The following is a 22050-nucleotide window of genomic DNA, read 5'->3' on the forward strand; positions in this document are numbered from 1 at the left end:
TTGATATGCCAAGAGAGAAGAAAAAGTGGGATTCTATAAAATGCTCAATTAAAAAAAATGCTCAATTAAAACTAGAAAAGACAGAAAAAGAGTGGAAGACAAAGAAACAAAGAACAAATGCAACAAACAGAAAACAGTAACAAACATGGGTAAATAGTAATCCAAATATATCAATAATCACTTTGAATGTAAGTGGTCTAAGTGCACCAATGAAAAGATGGAGACTGTCAGTGGGTAGAAAGCATAGCCCACTATATGTTGTCTACAGGAAACCCCCTTTAAATATAAAGACATGGATGGAGACAGATACGCAGTACTAACACTAATCTAAAACCATGAGTAGCTATATTAATTTCATGTGGTGCCAACTTCAGAACAAGGAAAGTTACCAGAGATAAAGAGGAACATTGTGTAATGAAAAAGGGGTCCATTCTTTAAGAAGATACAACAACCCTTAATGTGTACATGCCCAACAACAAAACATCAAAACACGTGAGACAAGAACCAGTAAAACAGCAAGAATAAATGGACAAATCCACTGTTACAATGGGAGACTTTAACATCTCTGTCAGTAACTGACAGATCCAGCAAGGACATCAATCAACTGCATTTAACTGACAGTTATAGATTACTGCATCCAACAACAGCAGAATACACATTCTCAAGCTAAATACACCAAAATAGAACATATTAGGGGCCACAAAACACCTTGTAACAGTGAAAGCAGTAGGAATCAAACAAAGTATGCTCTCAGACCACAATGGAATTAAACTAGAAATCAGTAACAGAAAGGTAGCTGGAAAACCCCCACATACTTGGAGATTAAATAGCACACTTCTAAAAAACACATGGGTCAAAGAAGAAATATAAGCAAAATTTTAAAAATATCTTGAACTGAAAAGAAAATGAAAATACAGGGATCAAAATTTGTGGGATGTAGCAAAAGCAGTGCTTAGAGGCATATGTATAGCATTGAATGTGTATAGTAGAAAAGAAGAAGGATCTAAAAACAGTAATCTAAGCTTCAACCTTAGGAAACTAAGAAAAGGAGCAAAGTTAATCCAAAGAAGAAGGAAATAAATAAAAGGAGAAATAATGAAATTGAAAATGAGAAATCAGTAGAAAAAATCAAGCCTAAATCTGGTTCTTTGCAAAGATCAATAAAATTGATAATCTTCTAGCCAAGTTAAGAAAAAAATAGAGAACACACAAATTACTAGTATCAGAAATGAAAAAGTGACCATCACTATTTATCCCATAGACAATAAAAGGATAATAAGGGAGTATTACAAACAACTCTGTGCCTACAGATTTGAAAACCTAGATGAAAATGACCCATTCCTTGAAAGACACAATCAGCCAAAACTTACCCAAGAAGAAATAGGTGACCTGAATAGGCCTGTGTCTATTAAAAACACTGAAACAATGCTAACCTTCCAGAACACCAGGCCCAGACGGGTTCACTGGTGAACCTACCAAACATTTATGGAAGAAATTATACCTATTTTCTATATCCTCTTTCTGCAGATAAAAGCAGAGGGAATACTTCCTAATTCGTTCTATGTGGCAAGCATTAATCTAATACCAAAACTAAACAAAGACATTACAAGGAAGAAAATCTACAGACTAGTACCTCTCATGAACATAGATGCAAAATTCCTCAACAAAATATTAGCAAGTCAAATCCAGTAATGGATAGAAATAATTACACAACACATCCAAGTGGGATTTATTCCAGGTATGCAAGGCTGGTTTAACATTTGAAAATCAGTTAATGTAATCTATCGTATCAACAGGCTAAAGAAAAAAAAAAAAATGACCCTGTCAGTAGATGCAGGAAAAGCATTTCACAAAGTCCAATACCCATTTTTGACAAAAATTCTCAGCGAACTAGGAGTAGGGGAGAACATCCTCAATTTGATAAAGAACATCTATGAAAAAAACCTACAGTTAACATAATATTTAGTGGTGAGATTTCCCACTAAGATCAAGAACATGGCAAAAATGTCCCCTCTCATCATTACTTTTCAACATCATACTGAAAGTCTTGGCTAATGCAATAGGACAAGTAAAGGAAATTAAAAGTATACATACTGGGGGTGATGTGATTGTCTATGTAGAAAATCCCAAAGACTCAAGAAAAAATCTGCAACTAATAAGTGATTATAGCAAGGTTGTGGAATATAAGGTTAATATTAAAAAAGCCACTTTCTAGGGACTTCCTTGGTGGCACAGTGGTTAAGAAACGTCCTGCCAATGCATGGGACATGAGTTTGATCCCTGGTCCAGGAAGATCCCCCATGCCGCGGAGCAGATAAGCCCGTGTGCCACAACTACTGAGCCTGCACTCTAGAGCCTGCGAGCCATAACTTCCTTTGAACCAGACACTGCTCTAAACGCTTTTTGTTTAACTCATGTAATTTGTCTATCACATGTTTCAAGAGTGTCTCACTAGCTCGTTTCATGGTGAAGAGTCATTGCCTTTGTTTTTCTAATTAACTTTTGGTGTGCTTCCTGTGTACTTAGTTTATAGCTGTTATAAAATTTTATCCCCCTTATTGTCCATTAAGGACAAAAGCATTAGTTAAAAGTGGTGGTTAAAAATGGGCTGAGTTTATGATGAAAAAAAAGTGAAGATAATTTATGCCTAGAGCAGAGCCTGGCACAGCAAAGGCATCAATCCGCATGCACTCAGTTGTTGAAGAGCGACATTCTTCATTCTTCATTGGAAACAGTTCTGAAGCCCAAAGACCCAGCAGGTGGAGTGGAGTGCAAGAGGTGGAGTGTCTGTGTAGCCTCGATGTAAAGAGAGAGAGGAAGAGCACTGGTTGAGGAAGTGCATGGGACCTGTGTACGTGTCCTGAGAGAGCCTCTGCATCTGACGTGACTCAGGAGGGCCAGGAACCAGTGAAAGGGTTTAAGGAACAAGCAAGGTCAGTTGCTGTGCAGATGAATCTCTGTCACACATCCTTGCTGATTGGACAGGCTGAGTACACACTGTTCTGCTAGGTCCTCTCTGCATGTCACTTCCTGCCCAGGCCTCTCCTGGCGGCCTGGGCCAGATGCCCATCTTCTGCACTCTCAGGTCCCACACTCTTCACACGTTGTATCCATCCCATCCTCCTGTCTGGTTGGTTTACTGGTCTCCATCCCCAAACAGCCTTCTGTGAGAGCAGGGACTAGGTATACAGTAGGTGCTTAGTGAATAATTGAATGCATGAGTGCAGTGGTCAGTACATGCCCCTCTGTACAGTCATGTACCTACATGTTTTTCCTGAGGCCTAAGAAATGGAGGGAATGGAACTGAAACAGCAAGTAGGTGGAACCAAATGGTGGCCCTGGCTCCACTTCTGACCAATGACAGTGCTCGCTGGAAACATGCTTTCTTACCTACCATTCCTTTTCTTGTCGCCTCCACTCTGCTCACCTGTACACACTCCCTGCCCCTGTACTTTTTTTTAAATCAGTAGTTGCACTTTTATTACAAACAGTAACAAATTATTACTGAAAATAGTGTTTTCCCAAAAGATTGCATCAGTTAATCCACTACCTATTTTATATAGGTTCTCTTTAACTTTTTGGTTCTCAGAATCTTGGCTTTTATTGTCAAGTACATGATAGTCAATTATTTTTTGTTATTATCTGTTTTATACATATTAGTGTATACGTGTCAATCCCAATCTCCCAATTCATCCCACCACCACCACCCCCACCGCTTTCCACCCCTGGTATCCATACGTTTGTTCTCTACATCTGTGTCTCTATTTCTGCCTTGCAGACCTGTTCACCTGTACCATTTTTCTAGATTCCACATATATGCGTTAATATACGATAATTTGTTTTTCTCTTTCTGACTTACTTCACTCTGTATGACAGTCTCTAGGTCCACCCAAGTCTCTACAAAGGACCCAGTTTTGTTCCTTTTTATGGCTGAGTAATATTCCATTGTATATATGTACCACATCTTGTTTATCCATTCGTCTGTCGATGGTCATTTAGGTTGCTTCCATGACCTGGCTATTGTAAATAGTGCTGCAGTGAACAATGGGCATGTGTCTTTTTGAATTATGGTTTACTCTGCCTATATTCCCAGTAGTAGGATTGCTGGGTTATATGGTAATTCTATTTGTAGTTTTTTAAGGAACTTCCATACTGTCCTCCATAGTGTCTCTATCAATTTACATTCCCACCAACAGTGCAAGAGGGTTCCCTTGCCTCCACACCCTCTCCAGCATTTGTTGTTTGTAGATTTTCTGAGGATGCCCATTCTGACCAGTTTGAGGTGATACCTCATTGTAGTTTTGATTTGCATTTCTCTAATAATTAGTGATGTTGAGCAGCTTTTCATGTGCCTCTTGGCCATCTGTATGTCTTCTTTGGAGAAATGTCTATTTAGGTCTTCTGCCCATTTTTGGATTGGGTTGTTTGTTTTTTTAATACTGAGTTGCATGAGTTGTTTATATATTTTGGAGATTAATCCTTTGTCCGTTGATTCGTTTGCAAATATTTTCTCCCAGTCTGAGGGTTGTCTTTTTGTTGTGTTTATGGTTTCCTTTGCTGTGCAAAAGCCTTTAAGTTTCATTAGGTCCCATTTGTTTATTTTTGTTTTTATTTCCATTACTCTAGGAGGTGGGTCAAAAAAGATCTTGCTGTGATTTACATCAAAGAGTGTTCTTCCTATGTTTTCCTTTAAGAGTTTTATAGTCTCCAGTCTTATATGTAGGTCTTTTATCCATTTTGAGTTTATTTTTGTGTATGGTGTTAGGGAGTGTTTTAATTTCATTCTTTTACATGTATCTGTCCAGTTTTCCCAGCACCACTTATTGAAGAGACTGTCTTTTCTCCATAGTATGTCCTTGCCTCCTTTGTCATAGATTAGTTGGCCATAGATGCGTGGGTTTATCTCTCAGCTTTCTATCCTGTTCCATTAATGTGTATTTCTGTTTTTGTGCCAGTACCATATTGTCTTGATTACTGTAGCTTTGTATTATAGTCTGAAGTCAGGAAGTCTGATTCCTCCAGCTCTTTTTTTTCCCTCAAGATTGCTTTGGCTATTTGGGATCTTTTGTGTCTCCATACAGGTTTTAAGATTTTTTTGTTCTAGTTCTGTAAACAATGCTATTGGTAATTTGATAGCACAACTATACTTCTATGTGCATATTTTACTCAAAGAACAAAAACAGTACGACCACAGAAGAAACTCTGGTGGAATTGAGCCTGGACAGGCCCTGGTTGGTGGTGGGGCTGGGGAGTGGCAGTAGTCAGAATCCAAGAAGCTCAGTTTCTCCCACACTTGTTTCTTCTCTGTCTTCTCTCTCCAGCTTAGAGTCACGTTAATACTGGACACATCATGTTATGATCCGACTACAGTATAGTGTTCTCGGTACCGTGAGCCAGACTCTGCCCTGAGTCCTGTAATGAACTGACTTATGTAGTCCTTGTAGCCACCCCAGTGGGCAGGCACTCTCCTTGCTTCATTTTTTTGCACATGAGGAAATTGAGGCACAGATAGGTTAAGTAATGTGTCTGAAGTCTTGCAGAGGGACTGGGATGTGAACCCATGCAGTCTGGCTTGGATCATGGTCTCCGTTGTTACACTATTGGAAACAAATAAGCTTCCTTACAGAAAACATTCTCTTCTGTTGATTCACTTTTGCCTTTCTTCGAGGTGGGAGGGGCATCCCCCCTCTGTCTACATACCTACTGTTAATTGTATCGATATAATGTGGACTCTGAGAGCAGCACGAGCAAAATGGGTCATGGCTTTTGACTTCAGGAGGGAGAAGTGAGGCAGGCAAGCATCAGTTTTTCTTAAGATTTAAACCCTGATGGAGAAAAGACAGCCTCTTCAATAAGTGGTGCTGGGAAAACTGGACAGGTACATGTAAAAGAATGAAATTAGAACACTCCCTAACACCATACACAAAAATAAACTCAAAATGGATTAAAGACCTAAATGTAGGGCCAGACACTATAAAACTCTTAGAGGAAAACAGGCAGAACAAACACTCTCTGACATACATCACAGCAAGATCCTTTTTGACCCACCTCCTAGAAAAATGGAAATAAAAACAAAAATAAACAAATGGGACCTAATGAAACTTAAAAGCTTTTGCACAGCAAAGGAAACCATAAACAAGATGAAAAGACAACCCTCAGAATGGGAGAAAATATTTGCAAACGAAGCAACTGACAAAGGATTAATCTCCAAAACATACAATCAACTCATGCAGCTCAATATCAAAAAAACAAACAACCCCATCCCAAAATGGGCAGAAGACCTAAATAGACATTTCTCCAAAGAAGATATACACATTGCCAACAAACACATGAAAGGATGCTCAACATCACTAATTATTAGAGAAATGCAAATCAAAACTACAATGAGGTATCACCTCACACCAGTCAGAATGGCCATCATCAAAAAATTTACAAACAATAAATGCTGGAGAGGGTGTGGAGAAAAGGGAACCCTCTTGCCCTGTTGGTGGAAATGTAAATTGATACAGCCACTATGGAGAACAGTATGGAGGTTCCTTAAAAAACTAAAAATAGGGCCTCCCTGGTGGCGCAGTGGTTGAGAGTCCGCCTGCCGATGCAGGGGATACGGGTTCGTGCCCCGGTCTGGGAGGATCCCATATGCTGCGGAGCGGCTGGGCCCGTGAGCCATGGCCGCTGGGCCTGCGCATCCGGAGCCTGTGCTCCGCAACGGGAGAGGCCACAACAGTGAGAGGCCCGCATACCGCAAAAAGAAAAAAAAAAAAACTAAAAATAGAACTACCATACGACCCAGCAATCCCACTACTGGGCATATACCCTGAGAAAACCATAATTCAAAAAGAGTCATGTACCAAAATGTTCATTGCAGCTCTATTTACAATAGCCAGGACATGGAAGCAACCTAAGTGTCCATCGACAGATGAATGGATAAAGAAGATGTGGCACATATATACAATGGAATATTACTCAGCCATAAAAAGAAACGAAATTGAGTTATTTGTAGTGAGGGGGATGGACCTAGAGTCTGTCACACAGAGTGAAGTAAGTCAGAAAGAGTTAAATACCGTATGCTAACACATATATATGGAATCTAAAAAAGAAAAAAGAATGGTTCTGAAGAACCTAGGGGCAGGACAGGAATAAAGACGCAAACGTAGAGAATGGACTTGAGGACATGGGGAGGGGGAAGGGTAAGCTGGGACAAAGTGAGAGAGTGGCATGGACATATATACACTACCAAATGTAAAATAGATAGCTAGTGGGAAGCAGCCACATAGCACAGGGAGATCAGCTCAGTGCTTTGTGACCACCTAGAGGGGTGGGATAGGGAGGGTGGGAGGGAGACACGAGAGGGAGGAGATATGGGGATATATGTATATGTATAGCTGATTCACTTTGTTATAAAGCAGAAACTAACCACTGTAAAGCATTTATACTCCAGTAAAGATGTTAAATAAATAAATAAATAAATAAGATATAAACCCATAGTTACACAGAGATACGCCCTTGCTCTGAGGCAGGTAAAGGTGTCTGGTTATTTATAATTTATTCTTCAAATATCCCACTGCTTACTGTGTTGCAGGATAGTAGTTTCTTACTGCGAAAATGAAAGTACAGTCTGTTTTAAAGAAACCAAAAGGAAAACAGAGCTTCTGTTCAGGATATTAAGAACTTATATCTGTTCAAAGACCCTGTTGAGACTGTTGACGCAGGGGTCAAAAATATGGAAGTCTTGTGAAGAGTAAGAGCCTTCGACCGAGTGCGTGCCCTCTGGGGTTGACCTCTGAGCTGCAGACCTGAGGCTGCAGCAACGGGAGCCCTTGCTCAGAGGCGTCAGCATTTAGTGCTTGTCTTCCTTCCTTTTGTGCCGAGTATAATTCGTAGGTTTACCCCGTGGTCTGTGATGTGTGCCTGGCAAGAACACCATCGTTGTGGTGGTGTCACCTCAAGAAGTCAGGCTATCAATGCTGATTCCTTGGGCCTTTTCAGTTGATCAAACCCACTGTACCAAACCATTGCTTCAAAATATTAATAAAAGCAGCTGTCATTAATGAGTGCTGCTAGGTAACAGGTACCTAGTGGCTTGCTTTGTACATTTTAACTTACGTAATTCTCACAGCAACTCTATGATTTTTGTTTCCATTTTACAGATGATCAAAGTGAGGCCTAGAGGGATTTAAAATTTTATTCAGTATTTTACAGTTAGTAGGTGGCAGAACCAGCATTCTGATTCCAAAGCCTGGGCTCTCACTTCAGTATTCTTGCGTTTTCCTAGAACTTTGGGCATATTTTATATTGCTGCATCCCTTGTAGCTTCCTGCCAGTAAGACAGAATTTCAGCTTGTGAAATTAACTGGAAATATAAACTTTGCAAGTTTCTTTCCAGAACAGTAGATGGAAAAGTTGTCAGAAGTCAGAAAGTAGGGTCAGGTCCATCTTTCAAGCCAAGAGAGGAGAAAGAGTGGATTTACAAACTTATTATCCGTAGTGCTTAGTTTAGGAAGAGGTATTTGCAGAACATAGAGATACACAAGGAATGGCTGCATGATGCTTATGCTGTGGTATTAGGCTTTTAATAAGCTCTTCTAAGGAGGTAATATTTTCTGTTTCTGCAGCACTGTATGACATAGTAAGTGGTTTATTACCATTTTCACTATTTTTGAAACTCTGCTGAAGAAGTACATGTTATTAGCATGTCAGTTTGTCTAACACTATAAATGTAAGTACCCCAAAAATTCTTTACTAGCCAGAGTGATCTGTTTATTCCATGCTACATGAAGCTGACCGTAAATACCTCCTTTCTCTGAATAGATGGATACTTTGAGAATGTTTGAATGAAAGACCTAGGCTGAATAAGCTGTGAATGCTGCCGCAGAGGAAGGAAGGGCAGATGAGAGGATTTTACTTAGTTTTGCTTCCTGTTTTCAAACGTGGCATAATCAGTTTATCGCCTCTCAGACCTGAATCCACCTTCATGGCCTTCTCAGGGAAGAATGGATCTAGGCCCTTGCATTGTCTTTGTCAGCTGACTTGATGTGCAGCTGTTAGCAGAGGAGGTGGAGGCCATTCAGCAGGAGTGGTTCTTGGTTCTTGCATGTTGCTGGCTTCTGTGGCCCCTTCACTGTGCACCAGCCAGCAGTTCAACCAGCATGCCCTGTACAGCTCTGTAGGGATAACTCTGTGATACACCCCTGCCCCGGAGGGCGGAGGTCACATTTTGTTTCCGGGCAGCACGGTGCCTTTCATTATGCTATGAAAGCTTTCAAATCTCTGCCTTTTTTCCTACACCCTTGCCATGTTTGCCCTGCCTAATTCAGTGCTTCTTGATCAGACTGGCTTCTTTCCTCTGTGCTTTGGTAACATCAATGCCGCCGTGGAATCCCAAACTAAAATCATGTTCTGTGTCCATGGACTTGCAGTCTGCCACTTCCCAGCCCCTTCGTGGGAAGTGTGGGATGTCTTTGACCACTTTTTGGTACTTGTCTCCATTGACGTTAGAAATACTAGAAAACAGCAGTTCCCTTTCCTGTAAAACTAAATGTACAGCTTTTGAGGCATATTGTTTCCTCCTAGTATTTAGTTTCATCTTTTTCTGTCCATTTGTGCTTGAGACCTTCCCTAGACCTCAGGGCTCATAATGATCAGCAGCTCTTGTTGACGCCTTGTGTGGCCGGGAGCTCGACCGCTCTGTCACCCTGCCCAGCACCTCAAACGAGTGGGAGACTCCACTTCTTATTATTTCCCTTCCTCAGCTTTCATCTAGTTCCTAATTCACATGGCTATGTAAGAACTGCATCCAAGACACTTGTAATTAAGGTTTTGTGACACTTAATCAAATGCCTTCATGGTTCCTGCATCAGAGCTACTGATGTCACTCGTGGATGCGTCCCGTCAATGATACTGAGCTTTCAAGGGAAGATTTCCTGTGTAGCAACCTGCTTATCCACATTTTCCTAAAAGTTTTTAGTTTCGTGAGGTCTTGTAGGATTGATCTGGCTTTTAGGCTAAGAGCTGTGAACGTATTCTCAGCTAATACCCCTTTTCCAGTCTTCTTAACTGTTGATCCAGACGCCCCTTCCTGGAATCCAGGGCACTTGGAACTGCCGAGGGGCCTCCCCGTGGCACCCGATGACACGTGTTAGTTCTCACAGAAAATAGACTTCATTGTGTCCCCTTTGCCGTGTGGTCCAGTCTTACTCTCTCCTCTCTTCCTGCAGCTGTTAGACATGTACAACTGGCAACAGGGGGAACTAGGAGAGCTCCCAGCCTTGTTGAGGATGGAAGGGAGAAGCCACATTAGAAGAACCAGGAGAGTCGCATGGTGACATGGGTTGGTTTTCTCCCCCGACTAATCATCATATTTCGAAACATCTTTCCAAAAAGATCTCTCCATCTAGTCACTCTCCAGAGATGTTAGTGGTCCTTTTTTGGTTTGGATATTTGGGTTGGGAGTGGGGAGTGTTGAGCACTGAAAAGCTTACAATGTGGAGGTAATTCTGATCCTAACATTTCATTCAACATTGCAGTGAATGCTTTTTGCCCTAATTACACTGTGCACCCCAGAGGCAGCTCTTCAACTTCAGGGCCGCGCATCTCTTTCCGTATCTTTGCCTTGTTTTGACTGGGTGAGCATGCTCTCTAGGGGTCTTCAGTGATCATGCCAGCACTGCTGTCTGGGGAGGGTCGTCCTGGTATTCCACCTACCATCATTATTCATCATGTTGTGTTATGGACTCTTCAGGGTGCTATTTATAGATGTTTTAAATGTTTCTTATGCCATTGTTTTGCAGTTAAAATAAGACATAGAGTTGGCTTTTGAAAAGAATTAGTTACTTCATCAGTTTATGTATTGTTCAATTTTGCTGTACAGTAAGCTATCCAACATCTTAGTGACTTAACAGCAACAAGCACTTATTTCTGACTCATGGCCAACTGTGGGTAAACTCTTTACCTTCTGGGGCATAGGCCAGGAGTGGCTCCTAGTTTGGGCATGTGAGTGTCTTTGTGATTAAAAATATTCTTGTTTTACTATTTTCTTTCAATTTTGTGAAGAAAATTTAGCACACTTGTGTTTGGTTTTAGCAGTTTTTTTAAATGTGGGGAAAAATCCACACTTCTTTAAGATGTACCTTTCTTATCCATATTTTCTAAAATGATTGTTTTATGTTAAAAATATAACTTTTATCTGATTGCAAAAGTAATTTATACTCAAGGCAAAAAACCTTGCATATATCTAAAAGAATGAACAAAAAACAATACATTGTAATTTTGTCACCCTTACATGACTACTCAGTATTTTGGTGTAGTTCACTGAACTGGAAAGGAAGGGGTAAAACTATATTTACAGACACCATGATGGTTTATTTTGAACATTTTAAGAAATTTACAAAACTAGTAGAAATAATGTGAATTTTGCAAGGGCGGAAGGGAGAAATTCAGTATATAAAAACTAATTGTATTTGTATATACTAGCAACAAAAATTGTAAGTGAAATAAAAAAACAGTGCTTTTTATAATAACATCAATAACATCCAGCATTTAGGAAGACTTCCTCAGTGAAAGTTACAGAACATTGTTGGTAGAAATTAAAGGAGAAAAAAAATGGAGAGATCCACTGTGTGTTCATGGATTGGAAGACTCAGTATTAAGATAGTCTCTCTACATTGATTTATAGATTTAACATGAGTCTAGTCAAAATCCCAACAGAGTTTTTGTAGAAATTGACAGAGTGTTTCTAAAATTTCCATGAAAATGAGATCAAATCTGGATAGCCAGAACAAACTTGAAAAGAACAAAGTTGGAGGACTTGCACTACCTAATTTCAAAATTTATGATAAAACTACAATAATCTTCCTTATCAATATCCCAATGGCATTTTTTGCAGAAATGAAAAAATTCTAAAATTCATATGGAATCTCAAAGGACCTCAGATAAGCAAAACAATCTTGAGAAAGAACAACAAAATGGAGGCCTCACAATTCCTGATTTCAATATAAATTACAAAGGTACAGTAATCAAAACACTGTGATACAGGCATAAAGACAGGCATGTAGAATAATGGAATAGAATAGAAAGCCCGGAAATACACTCTATGTATATGGTCAGATGATCTTGGACAAGACTGCCAAAGCTGCACAGTGGGGAAAGGATAGTCTCTTCAACAAACAGTGTTGGGAAAATTGGATTTTGTTTTGCAAAAGAAAGAGGTTGGACCATTATCTTACACCATATACAAAAATTAACTCAAAATAGATTGTAGACCTAAATGTAAGACCTGACACTGTAGAATTCTTAGAAGAAAACATAGGGGGAAAGCTTCATGACATTGGATTTGGCAGTGATTTCTTGAATATGACACCGAAAGCACAGGCAACAAAAGCAAAATTAGACAAGTGAGACTGCATCATACTTAAAACTTCTTTGCAGCAAAGAAACAATAGAGGGAAAAGGCAACCTATGAAATTGAAGAACATATCCTCTTGTATACATCTGATCATGGGTTAATATCCAGAATATATAAATAACTCTTACAACTCAATAACATTAAATAACCCAATTTAATAATGGGCAAAAAACTTTAATAGACATTTCTCCAAGGAAGATGTACAAATGGCCAATAAGTCCATTAAAAGATGTTCAACATTGCTAATTACCAGGAAAATGCAACTCAAAACCACAGTGAGATACCACTCACACCCATTAGGATGGCTATTATAAAAAATTTTCTTAAACAGAAAACACATGTTGGTGAGTATGTAGATAAATTGTAACGCTTGTGCACTGTTGGTAGGAATGTAAAATGGTGCAGCAGCTATGGAAAACAGTATGGAGCTTCCTCAAAAAATAAAAAATAGAACCACCATATGATTTATGAATTCTATTTGGATATATATCCAAAATAATTAAAGCAGGGATGCAAAGAGATATTTCTACACCAATAATCATAGCAGCATTATTCACAATAGCCAGGAGGTCAGAGCAACTTAAATATCCATCAGTGGATGAATGGATAAAGAAAATATGGTGTGTATATATAGTGGAATACTACTGAGCCTTAAAAGGAAAGGAAATTATGACACATTCTACAGCATATTCCTTTTTTTTTTTTTTTTTTTTTTGTGGTACGTGGGCCTCTCACTGTTGTGGTTTCTCCCGTTGCGGAGCACAGGCTCCGGACGCGCAGGCTCAGCGGCCACGGCTCACGGGCCCAGCTGCTTTGTGGCATGTGGGATCTTCCCGGACCGGGGCACGAACCCGTGTCCCCTGCATCAGCAAGCGGACTGTCAACCACTGTGCCACCAGGGAAGCCCTCTACAGCATATTCTTGAGGACATTTTGCTGTGAGAAATAAGCCAGTCACAGAAAGACAAATACTGTGTGATTCCACTTATATGAGGTGTGTAAAATAGTAAACTCATAGAAACAGAAAATAGAATGGTGGTTGCTCAGGATTGGGGGCAGGGAGGTGGTGAGTTGCTGTTAGGTGGGTGTAGAGTTTCAGTCATACAGGATGGATGGGGACTTCTGGGGTTTGTTGCACAATAATGTACTTGTGGTTGACAGTATTGTGCTGACCACCTGAAAATTGTTGGGAGGGTGAATCTTGTATGTTTTTTTTGTAAATACTCTAACTGAAAAAAATATATAACTAATCAACATAGCATAAGGATAGACAAATGGATTTACTGTACCAGATGGAGAGTTCAAAAGTATACCCATACACACATGGTCAGGTGATACTTGACAAAGGAGCTAGGGCAATTTAATAAGGAAAGGAAAATCTTTACAACAAATGGTACTTGAAAAATTAGATAAGCATGTGGGAAAATGTGAACACAAACCTCCACTTCCACTACTTAGAAAAATTAACTTGAGATGGTACCTAGACCTAAAAGTAAAAGGTAAAAGTGTAAAGCTTCCCAAAGAAAACAAAGGAGTGTATTTTTTGAACCTTGGGGTAGGTAGAAATTTATAGGCAGGATTCAAAAAGCACTAGCTAGAGAGGAAAAGATAACAAAATGAATCTCATGAAAATGAAAAATTTCTCCTCATCAAGCACACTATTAAGGGTTTGAAAGTTGAGCCATAGACTTGGGATGAGTATTTTCAAAACATATATCTTTAAAAAAAGCTTGTATCCATAATATATAAAGAACTAGTATAAATCAGTAATAAAAAGGCAGCTCAAAAACTTGGACATATACTTCACAGCAGATGATATGCAAATGTCCAAGAAGTCCAGGAAAGGTGCTCAACATAAGCCATCAGGTAAATGTAAATTAAACTTCGTGATTCTCCTTCACAACCATAAGAACAGCTACTATAGAAAAGATTGTACCAAGTGCTGGTGGCAGGATTAGAATTTCATGTGTTGGTGATGTGGATGTTAAATATTATAATCACTTTGGTAGTTTCTTTGAAATTTAAACAGAATCTTACATAGTGGGAAAAGTAACATCTTTACTTTGGAAGAACTTGATGGGCACCATCTTAATCAAGGACCAAAGTTAACACCATCAGTAGAGGACAGACTTCTCTGGAACCCCCACTGAAATGCATGGTCTGAATCTAATCATGAGGGAACATCAGAAAATCCAAGTTGAAGACAATCTACAAAATAACTGGCCTGTATTCTTTAAAATGGTTTCACGAGAGGCAGAAGCTGGGAAACTGGCCCAGATCTAGGAGGGCAAAGAAAATCTGATAAATGCACGCATCCATGGTCCTGGACTGGATCATAGACTAGGAAGACAAAATAACTGCAAAGGAAGTTACTGGGCTAATTGGCACTATTTGAACATGGACTTTGAATTAGATAATAGTACATCATTGTTAAATTTCCTGATTTTGAGAATTTACATTATGTAAGAGAATATCTCTGTTTTTAGGAAATACTTTGAAATATTTAGGTATAGAGGAACATGGTACCTGCAATTTATTTTCAAATGATTAGGAAAAAACATACTTACATAAAGAAAGCAATGGGGTCAAATATAAGTGGTGAGTTTGGGTAAAAGTTATACGGGAGTTCTGTACTCTTCTTGCAGATTTTCTGTAAATTTGAAGTTACATCCAAAAAATTCAAAAGGAGAAATATATAAAACAAAGTACTTGATATGTGGGGAATTAGTGTACTCTCACCTCATTGATGAGCCCTTTAGTTTTATTCAGTAATGTGAATACAAGTCATTCAGTCATCAGTTTTTAATCTAGGAGTTTAAGAAAAAGAATGACCAGAAACTAGGTTTTTGTCTTAAAGTACTTTGAGTCTAGTTGAGGAGAAAAGAGCAGTGCATACACAATCTGAACAAAATAAAATAATAAACAAATTCATTGTGTTTGGTATGTGATATGCTCTAAAACAAGTGTTGGCAGATATTTTCTGTAAAGGGCCAGATAGAAAATATTTTTAGCCATTATGGTCTCTCACAACTGCTCAGCCCTGCTTTTATAGTATGGAAGCAGCCATAGACAATACACATATAAATGAGTGTGTCTCTGTTCCAGTGAACATTATTACAAAGAGACTGCAGACTTCATCTGGCCCAAGGGCTGGCCTATATTTACCCCCACTCTAAAATGTTAACAGGGTGAAGTTTTCCTAGGAACAGCTAGAGAATAGGGTGGTTAGTGGTGAAGGGTGTGGGCTCTGGAAGTACTCACACCTGGGTTCAAACCCTGTCAATGCTACTCACCAGTTACATGACACTTGGGGGAGCTTCATACCTTTGCTTTCTCATTTGTGAGATGGGAATAATAAGAGTGGCTCCTCCCACAGAGCGTGTAGAAGATTGTGGGTGTAGTAGTATCCTGACTGCAGACTTCTAACTGGTTTCCTGGCTCCTGCTCTGATTCTCCTGCAGTCTCCTTCACAACATCCAGAATGAGCCCTCCAAAACGGAATCAGATCATGTCATCCATGCTCACCCTTCTTCCCTCATGCTTCCCTGTCAAAGTTAGAATGGAAGCCAAGCTCTGTAGGATTCCTGTAAAGCCCTCATCCTGGTGAGTCCCTCTGCTGGTGTTGTGTGCATTGTGCCAGCACCATCCTCATTCACAGTGCAGGGCCTTTGAGCTGGCTTTTCCCTCTGTCTTGGAGATTCTCATCTTACTATTCAGATTTCACAGTAAGAGAGCTCTTCCCTGGCTTCACAGTTAAAGTAGGTACTCAATCTTTTTATCTTATTTTCAGTCTTAACCCGTTTGATTGTTGTCTGTCTTTAACCCTTTAGAAAGTGAGCTGCATGAGACACAGTACCTTGTCCACCTGATTCTCCACGCCAAGCCCTGAGGACACCACCTTACAAAATAGGCAGTAAAAAATCATTTGTGGAGTTAACATAATGGGTTAATATACACAAAATACCTAACATAGTGACTGCCCCATAACTGATGTTTGGAAAGTGTTAGCTAAAATCATTACCATACAGCCTGTAAGGTGTACATACTTACCTTAACAGAACATTGAAATGAATTAAGAAGCTTGAAAATGTGACCCGTGAAGAAATATTTGAAGATCAATGTCCTTTCACTCTAAGAAAAGAAAAATCACAACGATTTACATCCAGTATCTGATTATTTATACAGATGTAGGGTAATAAAATGAACAGTTAAAAGTCTGTGAATGAATTTGAATGCCTTTTTCCTGGAGCTTTCAAACTAGCAGGTTTACACTTATTTTCCTTCCTTCCCCACTCATCCATTTGTGACAGTTTCTGTAGGATGATAAACTCTTTCACAGGACCAGAAAGAAAGCAGAAAAGCTTGGGGCCTTCGGGCTGTCCCTGAACAACGGAGTGATTGAGCTCTCGCTTTGTTTCAGACGTCCATACAGAGGCTGTCCAGGCTGCGCTCGCTAAACACAAAGAAAGGAAGATGGCAGTGCCTATGCCTTCCAAACGCAGGTCCTTGGTTGTGCAGACCTCGATGGACGCCTACACACCCCCAGGTGAGCCGCAGGCCCCGTCTGCTTCTTGAAGTCAGTGCCAGCAACTGCGATCTTTTTAACTTTCAAAATCATGGTGCTATAATTCAGATTTTGAGAACCAGAAGTCCAGAAATAGTAAATACGCTCTAAATAAAACTTGGAAGGAAAATTGGCATGATTATGTATATAATAAGTAAACTTTTCATTTAGACTCATAAATACGATACAGACTTTTTTTTTAAATCCTATAAAATTTTATTTAATTCTTCACAAAGCAAGAGAAGAGTTTGTACATCCATCCTTCTAACCGAAGCTGGATTTCTCTTCTGCTTAGACTGGTGTATGCATATTCTCAAGTCTTTAAAACATCAGTAGGTTGTAATGTTCTGTTAATAAATTGAATGAATTGAAAAATTTAAGCAGTTACTTAAACTGGTGTCATCAATTTTTCCTGTGAAATGCAGGTAGTATTTTGGGGTATCACAGCTGCTTGCTCTGCTATTGTGGTGCTGAAGCAGCCATGGGCAACATGTCAGTGAAAGGCATGGCTATGTGTCAATAAAACTTTAGTCACAAAAACAGGCAGAGGGTTTGGCCCACAGGCCTGCCAACCCCTGATCTAAATGGTTGAAGGTAATATCCCATTTATATTTCTGCTTTTGTTTAATCTTGAATTTTATATAACTACCTAAGATCTCTACTTAACTCTACCCAAATAATTGTAATCTGTATCTCGTGATCTTCAAAACTGAAGTGAAACATGAAGTTAAACATCCAGGTATCTATTAGAAACATGAAAGATTGAACCTAATTTCCTTGATTTTTTTCTGTATGTGTTTCTGGTTCCAACATTATTCATGTCGTTGTTGCCACTCTGTCTTTTCTGCAGATCTAAGTTACCTGGCACACCCCTTTGTTCATAAGAGAAATGTAAGGTGCAGTAAGAATAGTTGAACATACATAGCATTTTTTGGAGTCTTTTGAAGTTAGTCATGAGTGTTTGCAAACAGTGAGGGTAATAGAAGCACACACTTCAACTCACAGATGTGGTCAAGTATATCCAGTACTACTTCAAACAACTCTTAAGTCTTCAACTTTACATGCCTTTAAAAGTGAAAGTCCTGAGCTTTGTAAGACAAAACTTAAATAATATAAAACTTAGTTGTTTTGTTTTGTCTTAACAGATAATACCACAAATGTTCTTTATCTCAAGAATATAATATTCTAATAGGAAAGGGTGTCCTTTTTGCCAATTTCCTTCCTTTTTGTTGAGCCACAGCATGTATTTTGGACTCTTTTTAAATCAGCATAATTAATATACTTAATCCTATTTAGTTTATGGTTATAATTTGCCAAAATTTATAAGTGGCGAAAAATTTTATTTTGTATGTGTTTATACAACAAACAGAATGGACTTACAAGAATAACAAACCCCACTTGAAATATATTTTAGCCAACTCTTTGAAACTAGACAGTATTCAGGGAGATGGACATTTTTCTGAGCCACTTTTTATGGGAAATGTTGAGTCTGAAGTACAAGGTGCAATGTGATTATTTATGTATGTGCTTTTTCACATGTTGAATCCATCCTCATGAGTGTTGTGTCATGTGTGATGAAAGACAAAACTTTAAGGAGAACGAACCTTGTACAAAGGTCTTTGCAAAATATAAAAGAATGTTATTGGAAATGAATGTCATTTTTGGTGCAACATTTGCATTTAATTGTTTAGTTAGCATTTTCATGTACACCATATAATACATTTTGTAAACTGTCATTCAGGAGTCCTAGTAACAGTATCACATGGGATAGTTTTGTACAATCATAAATGCCAACACCATCATCATAAAATTTTTCATTCATAACCTATTTTGTGCTTATCAGTAATCTGCATATTTGTAACTGTACTTGCTTGAACAAAATCGTGGCTCAGCTTCACTTTCTCTCACTCTGTTTTCCATGGTTGCTGATAGCATTTGTTAGAACTAATTTTGTGTCCAGCTTTCTTCAGAGAATATTCCTGAAGTTTATATTCTCTGCATGAAGTGACTGGTTGCTGACTAGTATCATAGTTTCTGGAAAAGATATGGTTAGGATTGTTGCAGTGCCAGTCTTCTACAGATGAAACTTTGCTTTATTTTTCACATACAAAAATATAAGAAGAATTTGTCAGTACTTTCGCTTCCAGCCATAATGAAATAACTTACCAGACTAACCCATACACCATAAACAATTATAAAGCTGCACAAAACAAATGAGATGACTGCTTTTAGGCAGTGGACCTCATTCAGGGAATCAAATGAAAATATGTCAAAGAACTAAATGAAAATATAACCTTAATACTTGAGCTGATCAGAGAAAGGAAAAAAATATTTTAAAAATTAATAGAAGCTCTAGAAATGAAAAATATAATCCAGAAATGATATTTTACTAGATCAGCTTAGCATCAGATTGGAGAAGTAGGATAAAAGAGTCTGTGAACTTAGAGAGATAAAGAGAAATTAACCAAACTGAAGAATGAGGAGTCAAAAGATAAAAGAAAAATTAACAGAACCTCAAGCATCTGTGATACAATGTTAACATACTTATCATTGGAATCCAAGAAGGAAAAGAGAGTGAGAAAAGGGAAGAAAAACTACTTAAGGAAATGAGGGTCACAAACTTCTCAGATTGATGTAAGACACCACCTCACAGATCCCAGAAGCTCAGTGAACGCCACACAGATTAAGTATGAAAAGAATCATCCCTAAGTTAATAATAGTCCAAGTGCTGAAATCCAAAGATTAAGAGGAAATCTTGAAAGTCATCAAAGGAAAACAGATATATTGCATACAGAAGAACAGTCATATGAATTATGAATACTTATGTGAAGATGCAGTAAAGGCCAGAAGACAATGAAAAGACATTTTTATAAAGTACCAAAAGGAAAAAACTGAAACTGTCAATTCATATTCAGTGAAAATATCCTTCATAAATGAGGGTGAAAAAAAGGCATAATGAGACACATGAAAGCTCAGAGAATATGGTGCCAGCAGAACTGCAAACACACTAACAGATGTCATTTAGGCTGATGGGAGATGATCCCAGATAAAAATTTACATCTATGAAAAGGAAAGAAGAACACTGGAAACAGTAAATAGCTGGGTAAACATAAAATTCTATGCTTTTTCATGTAATTTTCTTTAAACCAACAGTTGCACAAAAGACAAGGCCAGGTGAATGGAATTATACTGTCGTATGGTTATGAAGTAGGAAGCAGAAAATGGAAAGAATGAAATGAATAGTGTCAGGTGTGATGTGAGATGTGAGAGAAAGTTTGTAGTGTCAGATTTGAAGAGCAAACATTTACAGTATTGACCCCATATGGACCCATTGAGGATTCATATTCTTAGCCCTAAAGTAACCACTAAAAAAAATGAGAAGAGGTATAGGTAAGAATTTAATAGAGAACATAAAATGAAACTCTTAAAAAATATTTGGGGGGCTTCCCTGGTGGCGCAGTGGTTGAGGGTCCGCCTGCCGATGCAGGGGACACGGGTTCGTGCCCCAGTCTGGGAAGATCCCACATGCCATGGAGCGGTTAGGCCTGTGAGCCATGGCCACTGAGCCTGCGCGTCCGGAGCCTGTGCTCCACAGCGGGAGAGGCCACAACAGTGAGAGGCCAGTGTACTGCAAAAAAAAAAAAAAAAAAAAAAAAATTTGGTTAATAGAAACAAAGGTGGGAAAAATCAACAGAGATTAAAATAGGAGGAATGAATGGAAAACAAATAGCAAAATGTTAGATGTAAACTCACTCGTATCAATTATTACAATAAATGTAAATGTACCAAACGCCCACTTAAAAGATAGAGATTGTCAGACTGAATAAAAAAGGAAGATACATCTATATGTTGTCTACAAGAGACACATTTGAATATAAAAACAAGGATAGTTAAAAATAAAACGATGAAAAAATATACAACGCAAACATAAAGCATAGGAAGGTGAACAAGTCTACATTAATATTAGACAAAGTAGACAGCAGGACAAAGTAGTACCAGATATAAAGAGGAACATTGCATATTGGAAAATGAGCGATTCACCAGGAAGTTATAACAATGAATATTTATATACCTAAAAACAGAGCATTATAATTTATAAGGCAGAAACTGGCATAATGAAGGGAAAAATAGAAAAAACAAAAATAATAATTGGAGATTCTTAAAATATTCTTCTTAAATAATCATAAGGAAGTTGTCAAAACAACACTATCAACCAACTTGATGCAGTTGGTACTTACAGAATATTATGCCCAACTATTGCGGAAAACACATTCCTTTTTAATACCATTCTTGGGGTATAATTTACATCCCATAAAATTAGCACATTGTAAGTGTATAATTTAATGACTTGTAGTAAATATATAGATTGTGCAGCTATTGGTGCAGTCCAGTTTTAAAGCATTTCCATCCCCCCAGAAAGTTTCCTTGTGCCCATTTGCAGTTAATCCCCATTCTCACACCCAGGCCTAGGGAGCATTTGATCTGATTTATACACCTCTAAGAATATTTTAGACATTTTGTAAATGAATTAATAAAATATATCCTTCTGTATCTTCTTTAACATGTTTTTGAGCATCCATTTTGTAGCATCAGTAGTTCATTCATTCTTATTGCAGAATTGTATTCTATTAGATAGATATGCCACATTTTGTTTATCCAGTCACTAGTGGATGGATATTTAGCTTGTGTCTACTTTTCAGCTATTACGAATAATGCTGCTATCAACATTTATATGCATATATTTGTGTATATATATAACTTCATTTATCTTGGGTAGATTCTTAGGAGTGGAATTCATGAGTCTTATGGTAAGTTTATGCTTGACTTCTAAGAAACTGTCACATTGTTTCCATAATGGCTATACCATGTTATATTCCGACCAGCAATGTATAAAGATTCCAGTTTCTCAGCATCCTCACCAACACTTGGTATTGTCCTTATTTTTTTTAAGTCATTCTAGTGGATATGAAATCATATTTCATTATGGTTTTAATTTTCATTTCCCTAATGACTAATGACGCTAAGCATCTTTTTGTGTGCTTGTTAGCCATTTGTATATATTCACTGGTGAAATGTCCCGATTT

At 38.3% G+C, this 22050-nt stretch overlaps 1 protein-coding gene across 4 annotated transcripts in view; it reads left to right on the plus strand.

Moving 5' to 3' along the window:
- Positions 1 to 22050, plus strand: part of DIP2C (disco interacting protein 2 homolog C) — a 359412-nt gene that overhangs the window by 193188 nt on the left and 144174 nt on the right. For all 4 annotated transcript variants that reach the window (XM_082617846.1, XM_082617847.1, XM_082617848.1 and 1 more), the window contains one exon: positions 16823 to 16948. In XM_082617846.1, the coding sequence (XP_082473972.1) occupies positions 16823 to 16948 (126 nt within the window). The remainder of the gene's footprint in view (positions 1 to 16822; positions 16949 to 22050) is intronic.

The sequence above is a fragment of the Mesoplodon mirus genome (assembly GCF_964341445.2).
Source record: "Mesoplodon mirus genome assembly, chromosome: 4".
NCBI classification, from domain to species: Eukaryota; Metazoa; Chordata; class Mammalia; order Artiodactyla; family Ziphiidae; genus Mesoplodon; species Mesoplodon mirus.